Below are 16,676 nucleotides of genomic sequence, written 5' to 3' on the forward strand. Positions count from 1 at the left end.
CATGAGTGAAATTTGAATGAGTTAGTTAGTGGGAAGGGGTTCTTATGCTTACAGTGAACAGTACAGTATACATTAGCATTTCATAAATGACGCTAAATGTTTAGGGCCCCAGGGGCTAATTAGCCTAGCTAGCTAGCCTCAACTACTCAACCAAAGCTAGGTAATCCTTGTAATTCTGTTCTATGATGTAATTCTCTTTGAGCCTCTAATTCCTTTTTATTTAGATTTTTTTTTTTTATCAAGCTTGTAAACAAATTGAATTAGATCTTTTTCACTGACCAGACACTGGGAATATTCCCCCAATTCAATTATTCTGTTTATGTACGGTTACTTTCCTGATGTTTTTGTGTAATATGTAATATCATATATCTGTGTTTCTTTATTTCCTATGTAAATAGCACCCTATTGAATTGCATTTATATATTTTTTCATTTTTCATTATATTTGGTAACATTTGTGCATTGCATTGTGTTTTGTAGGTCACAGTCTGAAGACAGTGACGTGGATTGGGAGCCTGAAAGTGAGGCAGTCAGACGCCCAACCCCCTCTCCTGCTGAAGGCGGTCATCAGAAGTGCCAACGATCCTCCTCTGCATCCACCAGTGCTACCTCCCCCGCTGCGCACATACAGTATTAGTATATTGAAAGATAATAAAAGCCTTGTTTGAAATTCACTTCAGTATGTCATTTTTGTATAATGGTTACTATTCTGTAGTGTCTTGTCGCATGACAATATCTCAATATGGCCACCTAGAAGTGTGTGGAAACCCCTCCGACCACCCATCAAATGAATGTGTGAAAAAATTATGTTTTGAATCATGGAGGAAGGCTTTATAGTCACCAAAATGCTTCAGTAATGTTTCCAGTGTCACAGAAGTGAGAAAAAGCATTTGGCACAATTTGGCCATTTGGAGACGTTTTGGAGAGGTTTGTGGACGCCAGTGACACCACAAACTAAAAACTCCATAACTCCCATAAGGTTAGGCCTAGAAGTCTGAAATTTCATCCAGGTGTAGTTGACAAGATGTAGAAGGTATGTGGTATATTGCCATATGCCTTACCTAAAGCACATCTGAGTTATTGTTATTCAAAAATGACCTATTTTTTTCGAAGAAAAAAAAATGTTTTAGAGCCATGTTTGAACTGATGTCATTTAGGTTGTGTGTATGGTACATGCTGGGTAAGCACATTGTCAGAAACTAGAGGTTCTCAGCTTTCAAGTGAAGTATCATACATCCATCTGGGACTTGTAGTTGTTGTGTTATAAGCTTTTCCATTTGGGTATGCTAATTAGGCGAAAATTACCAACAAAGGTGGGTGCGAAGGGGTTAAACTGCAATGGCCACCGACCACTGACCCACTGATTGACGCCTCAATTGACCAATAAGGAGCTCCTACGTCTGGCCTGTGTCCTGCAACAGCCAATGAATGATCAGGAAGACATGAGACCCAGTCTCTGTTTTATTCCATCTCTCCTGAGCCACTTCCACACCAGCCTCCGGATGACTGACACATCATATAGCCAATGAGATTTCAAATCCCTGAATATATTATCTAAATAAGGAAAGTTTGTTATTTTATGCAATTTTCTCCTTGTATAGGCTGTTTTTTTCCACCTATGCACTTACTTTTTAACTATTTAATGTACACAAAGTTGGTGTCAATTAGGAAATAATGAGTTTAATGTTCAAAAAATTGCATTTTTTTGGCAAGAGCCTGGATATTTCCTCAGAAAAACTTATGTGAAGTTAGCATTTTAGGTGATATTGTTTATATGTCACTCTCTGTTTGAATAATTTGAAGTTGGATCATGTAAAACTATATGGTGTTCCAGCTAATAGGTGCAGTTACAGGTCACCTGGCTCATTAAATCTGATATCTATGAGTCAAACAAATCACACATAATCAAATTTAAGGTGTTGCAGAATAAACTGTTCAAACAACTTTCCCGATGGCTGCCACAGACCAACACTTAAAAATGCAGTAGGTCATGTGAGGATGATGAAACTGTCAACCTGTGAACTCACCTTTTTCACCCTCATGACTAACCTGCTTGTCTGGAGCGCGGCGCCATGTCGCAGCTACAGCAACTCCTCCTTTGTTCGGCCCACATGTGACCACTGCAGCGCTGCACATCCATCAAAAGGCTCTTCAGTGACTGATTGTTTCTCCACTATGATTACACTCCACCAAAATGATTTTTTCTTCCACAAACACGCCCTCTGCCCACCCACATTTACATCTACGAGCTGTGTGTCACTTCCCCTCCGACCAGATGATTATACGGTGGGCTCGAACAGGAATAAAAAAAAGTGGACACAAAGGTTTGTTGTCCTGTCTCCCCTCCGGTCTGCAGCAGGTATATTTTCAGGAAAGCGTTGTGGTCACGCCTCGTGGAGAACCCTGCCCCTCATCTCTGCCTGGATGCAAAGCTCTTTCTCTCACTGTATGCAGGGTACCAAAATAGCAGCAAGCGCTCCCTGAGGTATAAACACAGGAAAATATACTGAGGGCTGAAGCAGAGACAGAAAAAAACACACTGAGGTCCATTTAAAGAAAGAATAAGTGTAGGTGACACAAAGAGCTCCTCAAGCGAGAAGGAAACTCGTATACACGCTCTTAATTACAGTTGTGGAAAGTAACTAAAGTACTTTTACTCAAGAGCTGAACTTAATTCCCTCAGCATCGCGCTTCGAAAAGATAAAACCACTCGCTTCAAGAATAGGATGACATGCTCTCTGCGGAACGAGCTCCATCAGTCACACCGTCCCTCGATCACGGCAAACCGGCTGAACGTGAAAGTGAACCGTCGGCGTGCAGCCGCACTTGTTCAATTTCGCGAGTCAGAACGTGGCCACATGATTGATGGCGACACTGACAACCAGGTGAGTGAAGGTAAAATAATGAAATCTACTCTGCGAGATGGCGTGCCAGCTGGTCCTGAGACGGAGCCGCAGCAGCATCAGATTTATAGTTGGTATAAACAGCTCGGTTTACAGTGCAGCAATAGTGGTTGAACTGGAACTTCATGAATGGGTTGAATTTTTTGAATATTTGCAATTATTTTCGGCTGTATTTCAGTCCAAAGCCACGTTTGCACCAGAGCAACTTTCCCACGTGACCACTAACCTTCGGAGGACCTTGTTTCCGCCACAAGGTCTAAATGAAGTTACAGTTTATTTTTGCCAAAATCTGCAATCTAGATGAGGTCAAGATGAGCTTTTTCACGCTACGATAGTCTTCTCAGATAATATCAAGGTATCAAATGTGTACGGTATCATAAAGCAGGGAAGGCGAGTCCTGGCAAGTTGGCAGTTTGCCGGACAACGAGGGCGGGAAGAAGGAAATGTGTTTACTTAGATCACAAATCACACAACAATTAGCAACCAGCTAGCTTTCAAGAAAAAGAGACACACAAGTCTTTGTGATTGGCCAGAACGTTTTTTCTTCTCGAGATGCTTATGAGACAAAGCTAATATGCTCCCACTAGTGTAGGAGAAAACCCAAAGTCATCAAAAGTCGCCCTATACAGACTCTGAATATCTCCATCGAAGATTTTTCACTCTGAACCACCAGTTTTAACCTCATGGTGGATCGTTAGGGTCAGCAGGATTTTTCTTTTCTGGGAACCCGGAACAATTTTAAGGCGATCCGATCTGTATTCCAATCTGGAAAGTTTTGGACCAAACAAACAACAAACAAACGCTGCCATCGTAGGTGCTACTCTCATGGCTATCAAAGAGGATCTTTAATTGTGTAATTATACAGAATAGGAGCCGTCCTCCTTTTGCTGCTGCACAACTTTCCTGTTGAAAACTAAATCTCGGGCAGCCACACAGACCACAGCGAGCTCAGTGAACAACAACAGAAACCGCCAACCCAGCAGCGGAGCCATCTGCGTCCACTTTGCACTGCAGAACAATGAAACAGGCCTCTGCCCGGCCGGGGCACGGAGATCTGTACGAGCCCGATTAATCAAAACCAGTAGGGCAGTTTCAGCATCTGCTCAGTGTTTCACATGTGCGCACACTACACTCCCACTGCAGTGAACATCAGAAGGGGCCTGCAGCGGGCCGGTACAGCAGGGGAATCCCTACCAACACCTTCCACCTCCTCCACCACCCTCAGAGAGTTTAAACCTTGTTTAACAGAGCGCCAGCAGAGGGCTACTCAGGCTGAAGTCTCAGTGCTGATTAGAGATCCACCTGAGACCAGCTCCCCTCTTAATCCAGGTCCAGGGGGAGTAACACCCACTCAGGAGACATGGGGAAGCCCCTCGAGGAACAAACAGAAGGAAACGTGAGCTGTAGCTTCATGTTTGCGACATTAAGTGCAACTGAACGTTTCCTGTCACCTGCTCCCTGAAGTGCAGTGCTGTGATATACAGGTAACCTTTATCAGCTGCCAGCTTTTGTCATGGAATCACATTTTTACAATATACTTTACTCTTTTAAATCCTGTTATGTGTTTTTATTTTCCTTCTGCTTCTTGTCTTGATGCCTTTGGTGTCTGATTTCAGGTCGTTAAAAAAAGGTGCAACACAGATAATCTTCCCTCCTCTTGTGCTTAAAACACAACCAAACATTAGTACAAGGGTGACATCTGCTGGCAAGAACCAGATTTCATGAATATGACGATGATGTTGATTATTAGACTTTGCTTTACAGTATTTTCCTGTTTCTCAAAAATCCTAATTGATCAAACTATCATGTAACAAAGTACATTTATTACCGTCCTGAACAAGTTTATACCTTTCCAGCCCTATTTTTTCAAAGGAAATATCGTACTGTTCACGCCACTACAGACATTTTACAGTTATAGTTACTGATTAAGATATGACACAAGACCCAGAGTTACATTTATACAATATTTACCAAACGGCATGTAAAGTGTTAAATCTAGCTCCACCTCGAGTAGCTATGGCAGTAAAATGATGCTTCCAAATTGATGCATCTGTACTCAAATTACACTTACTCTGTTATTACTTCTGTACTTATGCTTCAGTGTATTTGAAAGAAGTTTTGACTTGTTATAAAACAGCCTCAGTTGAACCAACGTAAGCAAAGGAGCAAGAAGATTGTTCACATTTATATGGTTATTGTAGTTATTCTTCATGGGTTGGATACTGTTTCCTTGCTGCAGCTTTAGGTTTCATCTTTGTTTGTTCTTGAGTAATTTTACATTTTTTTATTAAGTAAATCAACTTTATACTTCTTCCACCACTGCTGCAGCATGTATTGACCTTCAGTGTGCAAATTTGTCTCTTCAACAATCTGTTTGTTTTTCTTGGCGCGTTCCCAGCACCGTCTTTAATCCGAAATCTCCTCCTGTTCCGAGCAACTCTTGTATTTCCTGGAGGTTCATATTTCTGTTATTTAACTAGTCAATGCAACAGAGGTGACACCAGCGGCGTGACAGTGAGTCAGAGTTAACCCCTTTATTTAAAAGAAATGTTCAAACAATGAAGTAGCACAGCCGGCTCAGAGTAAAGTGTGAACGCTACAAGCTGTTAATAGTGGTCGGGTAAAAAAAACAAAACAAAAAAACAACAACCTGTTTTAACCGTCTCTGAAATGAGCAGTTCATTTATTTCGAGTAGGAAGCAGGATAAAAATAACACCAGTCATCATCAGCCAAAGAGTGAAATGTGTATTAAAAACACTTCTCTCTTTTACACACACTCTCTCACTCACACACACACACTTAAAATGGATACAGGCAGCTTTAAGTGGCATTAATATTTGAAAAAAGATGCAGCCATGTGTTTATGATTTCAGTGAGGAACCATACCACAAAATGGCACTCGTTTAGATACGTTTAACCTCCGAAGTCGAGGTTTTTGATTAATTTTGAGCCTTAAAACAAGTGACTGTGTAGTTAGATCCAGTTAAAACAAGATTAAGATGAATAACACCTCCCTTTGTTAAGAAGACAACTTCATTCAAGTCCTCTCTCACTGTTCCACAGAGCGGAGCAGCGTCAGGACGGATATGCCAGACTTTTCTCTGCATGTGACAATTTATAAAAAGGAGCTCCAGTCCCTAAATTGTGCCTCTTTTTTTTTTTTTTTTTTTTTAAATTGTTCAGTGGCATACAGGTACTCTGCCGTCGCCAACACATCTGGGTCCTTTCAGCGAACATCCTTTAATAAATTGGAGAATCATAAGTAAACAAGATCAACAAAAAGAAATAAAATTAAAACCTCACATTGATTGATTATATGACACATTACACAGACATACACTATCTACACTACAACATTCACCAGGGTTTTGATCTGAGGTGAATATTGTTTCTTTTTTTAGATTCAGCGTCTAACCTTGTGTGATCTAGTTTCCTGCTCAGTCAAAGTGAAAAGCTTTTGGTGTTATTACTGAGCGAGTGCACATGATCTATCTAAGGGGTTCCTGCCCCATTTGTACCTGTGCAGAGAGGACGCACACATTACAGTCAGAGGGGGAAAAAAATTAAGAAATAAAGATTTAAATCTGCCTGTTCTGTGTTTAAAGGATAAATTCAACCATGGACAATGAAAATTCAGTCATTAATTACTCGCTGTCGAGCCGATGGAAAGTCAGGGGAAGTCTCGCAGTCCACCAAACAATCCTGCAGCAAAACAGCATCAACTTAAACAACTTAAGTTGAAGGAGACTTGTTTTAAAATGTAAAGAACCAACCGAACGTCAAAAACATAACCCTGAAGTCTTGGATCATGCAAAATTAGTTGTGTGGAGCTATTTAATGGTGGTTTTTGGTCAACTTTTTGCATTTGAAGACAAGTCCCCATCTACTGCTGTGGAAACTTTCCCTGACTTTAGTTTTTGTTTTCAATTTGATCCCATAATTAGCTGTTTTTGCTCCCCTAACACTGCAGCACACACCAAACATTTGCTACTGCTCCTGCGTCACATTAAGAGGTGGCTTTCATTGTGAAGCCCAGTTTGTCACCCAGGTTAGCGCTGACTCCAACAGTTTATCGGCGGCGGTCATGTTCAGCAACATTATTGATCGTAGCTCCTTAAAAACGAGCTGCAGGTGACGCCTTCCTACTCCTCTACAAGGTTACCAGCTCTACTTTGTCCCGCTGTGCGTGAATCTCCTGCCACTGTCTGCAGCACGACATCGAACTGCAGCTGTAGCTATTATCAGCTTGATGAAAACAAAACAAGTCTGTTTTCACACATCAGTTAAACTTTTCTTGCATTTCTGAAAAAAATACCTGCTTGAGTGTTTTAAACCACACTTGCTGTTACCACGGTAACCACAGGTGTCTTAAGGATTAGAACTGTAACATCTCCTGGTCATTTCTTTCCCTCTTTCCTTGTTAGACTGTACACTGAGAGTTGAACTGAGTGTGAACGTTGTCCAGTTGGGTCAAACCGTCTGGGTTTGTTAAATATATGTAACATAAGATAACTATGTGCATGAATGTATGTATGCGTTAGCTGAATAGGAAAATCTAACAAAATAAACCTCAAACAAACCTGGTATAATGAATCAGAGATAAACATATAATAACACATGACTCTTAAAAAAAAAAAAACGATGCATAGCATAAACAACATTGCAAAATCCATCTCTGCTGCACTTCATACCTAAACCTCAGCCAGGCGACGTGTTTCCACAGGTGAAAACAGGTGTCAGGAGTGCTTGTTCCAGGTGGAGCCTGGTGGTGAGAGTCCTGAAGCAATCCCGTTAAAAACAAGGGAAGGAGAAGAAAAGAAGCGAGGGGGCCCAAAGGAGAAGGAGGAGGAGGAGGAGGAGGAGGAGGAGGAGAAGGGGGAGATTTAGGGCTCCCTGCTGTAAACACTGCTGCTCAAGACCAAGGCTCCTCCGACTCCGCTGACTCCACGCTCTTCTTAAAGGAGCAGGGGTCTCGTGACTCTCTAAGTGTCCTCCTCGTCGTCTTCATCGTCACGGTTCCCCACCACCCTCTTCCTCAGGGCTTCATCAGAGAAACCATGTCCCTTCGGTTCTGGGCGACCCTCTGGGGAGCCTCTCCTCCTCCTCCACACATCCTCCTGCTCGTCCTCCTCTTCATCGTCGTCTTCCTCGCCGTCAGCTTCATGTTCGTCCTCTTGCTGTTGGAGTAACCTCGCCTGCTGCAGTGATTGTTTCTCTGCAGAATATCAGTCAGAAAAAAACACTCAGTGACCTCACCAGCTGACGATTGGTACATATTTCTTCTAATCTGTGAATCGCTATTGTCATTTCCTGCATACAAGTAAAATGTATTAGAGCTAGCAAACCATTATTTAGTATAATCACACATGAAACTCACTCTGATAGTAATCCGGAGAGGAAAATCGTCGCGAGGGGAAGACGAAATCTGCGATGAACACTAGCAACTGCAAAGACAAGCCGGGAATAACCATTAATTTGTAAGAGCATTAACTGCAGTTTTACTGTTTTAAAAATCACGAGTAAATGCTGTAAAGTTACTCACCAGTCCCAAAGCAAGACCCGAGAACAGAGTGGCCAAGCCAAAGATAACATAGGAGCCCCAAACAGGAATCCCCAGCTGCTCGGTCATGTAGTTATGGCAACGCTGGAAAACACATGTAATCAGTCAATAACAGCAAATACAATCGTCTCAGCTACATGTCAGATAAGCCTCATTTCTTCCTATCTATTCTGTCAGCCCTGTTTCCTGCTTTTTTTTATCCCCTCGTGCAGTTTCACATGCAGCAGCAAATTCTTCTCTAAACAGACTAAGGGAAGTGAAATACCATCCTAAATATATTAACCTACATGTTTACAGTCAGCACTACCAAGAGTGAAATCCTCACTTACCCGGATAAACATGGAGAGCTTGAACAAGGCGGACATGGAATTCATTCTGCCAAAAGAGGACAAAACGACAGCATGTAATTCAGCAGGGATTTGTCAAAATGACACAACAATACAAAGCCTGGACACAAAAAGTAAAACAACAAGGAGGGGGTGTTTGAGGTTTGGATTTGAAAAACAATAGAAAGACACTAAAAACAGAGCAAACGCAGAAGGCATCTGATGTTGTTTTCTGTTATTTCAAAAAGAGATACAACCATTGGACTGTTACTGTGATGAAAAAGGAAAATACTATATTCATTATCACTGGGGAAAACTGAGAAGTGGTGAAGCTGCATCCACAGGACAAGGTGATAACAATATGAATAAAATGTATATCAACCAGAAGAGATTCTTTTCGTATTGACGTACAATATATCATAATGTTTTCCAACACTAATGCTGAGATATGACTCATATTTAATAAATTCAGGCCACATTTTGGTACCTTAGAGAGCAAAAAGTGTATCTGTACTGCAGCTTGTCCAAATCACAGTGTGTCTGGGTAATGGTGGGCTGAAAACCGTCACAGCTGTGGCTACTATTTTTAAAAAACTTGACACAGACAACGCCTGATGCAATATTTGGTAATGCACGGTTGGACAGGACAACTTGACAAACCTCAGGAAACACCTGCTCAAAGATAAAATATATCTAGAATCTGAAGAGTGTACCGTGTTTGACGTTAATTTGCCTGCAGTCTGCGCAGAAGAAGTTCAACCATTCATGAACACTGACACCTAAATGAGGCTTCGACAATGTCATCAACATCTAGCTGGACAAGATGCTGTAGACCGTTCAATCATCATGATAGAATAAAACTTTAAACTCACAGAATGGAAGATGGCCCCAACCAAGAGGAGACGGGCTCCACTGCTTGCCATTTCTGCTCATCGACAAAGCTGAGGAAGTCGTCTTTGGTGCGAGCTCCTTGGTACTTCCTGAAGACACCGTCCTTACAGCTAAAACACAAAACAAATACATGCTGCTGAATTCTGTCACTTAAAGGAACAGCACAGTGTTTTATTTGATGCGCATGACCCAAATTTTCTGTAATGGAAATCTCATTAGGTGAGATGTTCTCTCAGCACTATTTCTGTCCTGAAAGTTGGCGAGTAATTGTGCTGAAAGAACAGGACGATAATCAAGAAAATGAATCAGCAGAAATCTTGAGAATCAATTAACCATTTAGGTAATTTATCAAGCAAAAGTTCTTCACTGGTTCCAGCATCTAAAAAAGGTGGATATTCAGTTCAGAACAATTTAATCAATTTAATGAACAGTTGGATTCGGGACAGTAGTTTCACTTCCTGTCATCTAGAGATTTAATGGCTAACATAATAAATGCCAGATCAATCAATAAACATTCATTTCATCCCTTGGCAGAAGCTATTTTAGCCCCAAATGTGGCATATTTCTGAAACTCACACCTTATTTATGCTCAAAAAAATCTAAACTTCTTTTTCCATCCTATGATAAGCAAATTATGCACACAATATACAGTCACAATAAAATCTTATTGCAAAACATACTTCACAATAGAGCTAATAGTTTACTAGTTTACTTTACAAAATGGTGCACATTAGCCTCGCAGAAGAGGAAGCAATAAAAACCACAAAACAACCAAGAACTTACTGGTAAATAGTAGGAAGTGAGGTGATGATGAATCGCCCACTCAGACCTACAGAAAGAGCAGACGGATGCTGTCAGTGAGCAGGAAGAAACAGTCTGACTCACAGCTAAACTGAACGGACTCTCAGACTTGGCAGATGGTCTGAATTAATGTCTGAAAGCAGCTGCAGAGCACCGCGGGCTACCATTAATATTGATATTTTACACCGGGCAACACACAATAAAGCAGAATACTGTGGCCATGATATGAATACCACTGTTGAATCTTATTATCCAATATCCTGACTGGCAAAAAATGCAATGTGAGCGCTAGCAAGCAGCATGTTGGATGTGGAGCTTGTACTAAAGAGGGAACTATCTTTAATGCATTTGTGTTTTAATGGTGCAGGAGGGGTAAATAAGCCTTTTCAAGTTTGAGCTGCAAAGGAATTTCAAAATGAATGAAAAAACACTGCATTTTAGATCTTCCATTTAGATTTCTTATAGCCAGATAGCCCATCGTCCCTCTATTTAAGCTGTAATAGTTTGTTTTTTTCTGTTGAACCTGTTTCAGAGAGGTGTTGATTCAACAATAACGGGAGTATGTAGGCTTTAGTTTGTAGTGCTGTTGAATTATAGTGTTGTATACCAAGAAATGTTTCTTATATTAAGTCAAAGGTCATCATCATTAGAAATATGGTGGACAAAGTATTACAAAAACAACTTATCTTGTTGTAGTAGTAAACAGAGTCTATAGTACATTACAGTACAAATAATTATAACATCAAACTGAACAGTGGCTACAATGAGACCCTTTCTTGGAATATATGCAACATAATGGAGTTTCAACAAAAACATTATCAGCCTTATCTAGATGGTGTTTGCTGCAGAACTGTTTGTTCTTCTTTGCATTGTTATGAAGTACAGTACAGATATCCAGCTCTGCCTTGAAAACTATGTTTTGTCATGCATGACAGATACAACATGGTGCCAGCAGATACATGTCATGTCAGGCCTACCGGGCTGATCCGTCACGTCCACCTTGGCTATGTTGACACCCATGTCCTCCCCCCAGTCCGCAAACTCCTTCCACACCGGCTGCAGCTGCTGGCATGCGGGGCACCAGGGTGCGTAGCTGTTGGGGTATGAAATTTCACAGGTGAAGCTTCAGGAAAAAAAACTGCACAATCACGTACATGAAGGTGTAGATAAACATAGTGCACCAGCTTTAAATGTACTGATGACCTGATTAGCTGCTTGTGTACTTTAAGAGCCTGAACACTGACTAGCATACAACTCTGGTAAGCTGGTTAACAGTTGGCTAAAGATAGCTGTTAGCATAGCGACACATTTTAACAACTTGTCAGGACTGAATGACAACAGACGCGATAATAATCACACGACACAGAGCGACTAGGCTTGAATCTGTTGGGAAGCGGCAAACCGTGCCCCCGTTTCCACGAGCTCAAAATAGCTGAGGTAGGTGACAGCTAGCTAGCTCGGCTGTTAGCCGTTAGCAATGGACGTTAGCAGGACACTGACAATTCAATCATCCATTCTCCTGACAGGATTTCCTCCCAGTTCTCGTCGGTCACTTCTCTGAGGCTGTCCCGCTTTGCAGAGGCCGGCAGCGGCGTTAGACACATCGCCAGAAATACACAGCATATCCATGAGCGGTGTGTTGTTCGCCGTGTTAGAGGAAACATTGCTGAGCTTGAGCTCCTGCCTGCTAGCAAACCAGCCATGTCTGTTTCAGACAGCCCGCTCTCACTTCCGGTTTGCGCCCTAACGTCTGAGTCATTATTATATTATTATTTTATTTAATTAATGCTATTATTATTATCATTACTACTATCGTCAATATTATTATCATCGCTGTTATTATTATTGTTGTTGTTGTTGTTATTATTATTACAACTAAAGGGGAAAAAATGGTAGTGTAAACGCCTTTTGCCAGCAGGGGGCGCCATTGTCCCTGAAATATATCAAAATGGAGGCGCGTCTGACTGTTGCATGTGAGGGAAAATAATGGTATATAAATGTATTACAGACATGTGGCAGTTTATATCTAGATATTAAAGGCCACTGTAACTGGCTATGCCAACATTAAGGAGTAAAATAAATCAATATAATATCAATATATCAGCTGATATGCACAATTTTTTTGCAACAATCCCTCACATGTGGTTATCAAACACTTGCAACAAAGCCATGCACCTAACTGAGGCAGGATATTTGACAGTTTAGCTGATTGTTGATATTAAACAGATGAAAGTATTAACTTAAAAATCTGTAGCTAAAGAATGTTGACCAGAAAATGTATTTTCTATAGGAGAAATATGATTTATTGACCAAACACCCTCTAACAGTGACCACTGTTGGAGCACAGAGCTATTTAACACTTATTTTAATGTAAATGTATCACTTACAGCAGCTTTAAGTTTGGCCACGTTCGCCCACTTTCTTTCCTCACAATCTGACTCTCTCCAGCCGTCGTTATAGCAACAGCCGAAAAGTGAAACACACCGTCGCCGTGGACATCTTTAAGTATTAATCAGTCTGAAGGTTGTGTGAAAGTTTCTGCTCATATTAACAGCATGTGATCACTGTTTAGATCTGAGAAGGAGCCACGTCGTCCCGCTCAGAGTCTTCAAAGCTCTCTGCAGTGTTTTGAACGAGAGCCGAGTGAAATCCATTTGATTTGACCTGAAGGTGAAGTGCAATCCTGTTAGACTCCACCGTCTGTGGAGCGTCAAGCTAAATCTCCCCCTCGATGTTTTCATTTGCCTGGAAAAAAACTTGATGTAACTTTGAAGAAAATATCACGACTGCCAAATATGCAAACATCCTGCCATACTCTCAAAGACTTCATCAGCTAATCTCTCCATCAGTCATTTCTCTCATTTCCTGTACTTTAAAGCAAATATATGATCTTTTCCTGACACCAACCAAGTTGCATTTGTTAAATTAGACAAGAACAAGAAATAATACGGTCTTTAATCGGTTTATTTATATATCCCAAAATCGTAATCACATTGCTTCAGTGGGCTTTACAATCTGTACAGTGATTGTTCAAGTGAGGAAAAACTTGCTATACTGAGAAAAAGAAAAGCTAGAGGAAAAAAGATGGAGGAAACTTCAGGATCCCTCTCCCAGGACGGACAGACATGCAATCGATGTGGGCATGTCCAGAACAGAACAACAAAATCAAAGTTTACAAATTGCATCGACAGAAATCTGATACAGTAATTCTCTATGTGAAGTGTGTGGATCCAGTGGGACGACTGAGCGGGTCCAGACATCGCTGAGTGGAACCGGAGTCACACAACCTCCAACCAATCAGCTCTGTTTTGGAAAGCAAGCAGCGTCTTTCCTCCAGCTGTGAGACTCAATTTAGAAATATTTAGAAATAAATAAATAAATAAATGCTTTTGCAGGTCAGAAAGAGGAATTACTATTAAATTAAAACTGTTTTCTAACCTGTTAAAAGTTCCTTATTGAACGTTTAGCCTCCTCCTGAGGGTGATCACAGGTGCAAAAGAAAATGCGCTTTCATTTTGAATGTCTGCATGAACATAACTGACGACTTTCATGTGAACTGACGGGAAATCTCGCCACGTTTCTTCTTCAATCTGAGCGCAGACCGAGCTACAGACGTGACCTCCGCTTCTAAATCTCGACTTTGCTGTGTCACTTATGAACTTCCGTTTTTCTGAGCATGTGTGTGTTTGTGTGTCAACGCAGCAGAGAGAGAGAGAGAGAGAGAGAGTCAATCACCCCGCCTGTGTTTCTCTGCCTGAGAGGTTTCCACTCTGGGTGAATCCGCAGAATGAGAGCAGTTATTATTGCCGGGAAACCTGCAGGCAGATTGCGATGGCAGCCGGTTATCAGCGCACCTCACGCTCTAAAAATACCCTCCAGATGACATCCTTTTGTGCCCCTACCGTCGCCCCCCTTTTCTCCAGCCATCAGGCTCTGCTCCACTTACAGCGCAGAAAGAATCTCCTTCCTCCTCCTCGGCACTTCAACTTAATGTGGCAGTGAGGGGAATAAGTGGCAGACCGGGGAGTTGTAACGCTGTTTTGTGTTGCTCTCTCCAACTCCATTACGCTGCTCAAGCTGCTGCTGCTGCTGCTGGTTGGGGAGCAGGAACACTGTGTAGCATTTTCTTTTTCTAAACCGTGTTGTGGATCAGTCTGTTGGCCCCACACTTCAGGCGGAGTATCATGACCAGCCGCTGAATACATTTTGCTCAGCTCTCCTGTTAATGGTGCTTTCAGCCGGGCTCCTCGCTAAGAGTTCCTCAGAAGGACCCGCTGATACAAGACGCCGCTCGCACCAACAAACACACGCTCGCCTGCGGAAGATTTTTCTAATTTTACATTTAATTTGCTGCCTGATGGCTGGCCAGAGGCCGATTGTTGCCATGGTGACTGTGTTACAGTGCAGCTGCAGACTGACTGCCGGTCCTCAAACCATTTTCTGTGAAACATGTTTCTCCGGGCTTTGAGTTTATACATCACTCGACCCCATTATAGGGACCTTGAGGTGAGATTGTTTTGTCCATCGCTGCTGCAAAAAGATCAGGACTGAACTCAAGAAAGCTCAAGAAATTTGAACACCGACAGATGATATTGATATTGATGCAGTTGGAAGCCCGGCGGTTCATACGTTCAAATATAATCTGACTGTAACTTACATGTTTTTTTGCACAGCAGCAATCTAGTTTGCACGATTTAATGAAGGCTCGTTGATTCCAGGAGATTTCAGTCCCAGGTCGTGACATCTCTGATTATTCTGTAGCCTGAAGTCTTGAAACGTCTCTCAACTTTAGTTTAGTTGAGGACAGTTCTGTGTTTATTAACATTTAAAGGCCATAATGACAAATCAAAGTCCGTACATTTGTGCAGTGTATTCATTAGAAGCCATGAAATGTGAGAGATGTTAAACACTGTCATCATCACAGTGGAGGAGTGTGTGGGCGGCTGAATTCAGATGAGCTGCAGCAGAGTAGCAGCAGCTGATGACCTATTCACTGCTGGAGACACATTAATGCTGAATGACTGATCTCCTGACGATGCATTCATGTACGGCACTATTAGTACCTTCAATATCAGACTTTTTATCTTATTGGAGTTTTGTTTCTGTCCTGTACGAGGCAGAATCAGGGCTTCCCGCGGCATCTCTCAGACGTACCTGTGAGCGAGAAAGATTAGCGTGACAATTACATCTAAATACCAGCTGTGCCAGGATCCCCCGTCAACATCTGGAGCCACTGGAGCGGTCCTCGTCCCCTGTGAGATTTCATATCATGCCCCGTGTCCTGTCATACATCTTACTTCCAGCGGTTCAGACCCTCCAGAGAGAGTCACAGCCAACTGCTCGCACATTACGAGCTTCAGGCGGCAGCGACGACAACAACAACAGCATCATTCAGTGCGCTCCAAATTAGATCTTAATTATGAGAGGATGTGTCGTGAAAGAGCAGCAAGGTGTTGATTAACGCATCTTAAGCGTGTCATGGCTTTCAGATTAGACGCTTCCTGTTTTAATCTGTGTGCTCATGTGTTGCGTGGTGACTTCCCACTTCCTGTCTTTGTCTTTTTCTCATCCCTTTTTCATTTGTAAGCCTGTTTCATTTGTTTTTTTTTTTAACTCCTTGTGTATTCATGTCTGTCTTGATTGCTCCTTATGTTTGTTGCAATCCCGTCTGTGTTGCTCAAGCTTCACCTTGGTTTGTACTTAAATCATCCGTCTTAAAAATCATCTAATAGTTTTTGTGTCTCTTTCTCTTTAAGTCCACTGAGGCTCGGTCTAAAGTGATTGTCCCGGCTTGTCACTGCAGTGCGCTGAGGTCTATATCAGCAGTGTTGCGTGCAAAGGAAAGGAAAGGGAGCGTTGCCGCATCGAGTGACGTTATGAGGAGGAGGCGTGGCTGGAAACTGGATCAGTCGGACAGTGGGTCACTGGGCCGGGGAGCACCGCTGGTTCTGCTGAGCTCAGCTCTCTGTCCGGCGTCCTGACGGGAGAAACAGCTCTCAGATTGGATCTTTATTGACACTTTATGACTTCCACTAAGGCTGTGAAGGGCATAAATTACCGCCGCAAAAGTAATTGAACGTGTCAGCGCCTCGAGATTAACTCACCAAGGGTTCATTTTGACCAAATGAACTTAATTCCATCACGCCTGACTCGCCGAAAGAAAGCCCAAATCGCCTCTGATCCTTCGCTCATGAT

At 42.1% G+C, this 16,676-nt stretch overlaps 1 protein-coding gene across 1 annotated transcript; it reads right to left on the reverse strand.

The window, feature by feature from the left end:
- Positions 1-5,421: 5,421 nt before the first annotated feature.
- On the reverse strand, positions 5,422-12,220 carry tmx1 (thioredoxin-related transmembrane protein 1). The gene is made up of 8 exons (XM_037071583.1): positions 11,982-12,220; positions 11,459-11,574; positions 10,464-10,509; positions 9,662-9,790; positions 8,793-8,838; positions 8,446-8,547; positions 8,281-8,347; positions 5,422-8,118 (listed from the first exon to the last, which is right to left on the reverse strand). Exons 1-8 carry the CDS (start codon positions 12,182-12,184, stop codon positions 7,886-7,888), a joined length of 942 nt encoding a protein of 313 aa, XP_036927478.1. The 5' UTR covers positions 12,185-12,220; the 3' UTR covers positions 5,422-7,885.
- Between the last annotated feature and the right edge of the window lie 4,456 nt (positions 12,221-16,676).

Source organism: Acanthopagrus latus, chromosome 16 (genome assembly GCF_904848185.1).
Source record: "Acanthopagrus latus isolate v.2019 chromosome 16, fAcaLat1.1, whole genome shotgun sequence".
NCBI lineage: Eukaryota > Metazoa > Chordata > Actinopteri > Spariformes > Sparidae > Acanthopagrus > Acanthopagrus latus.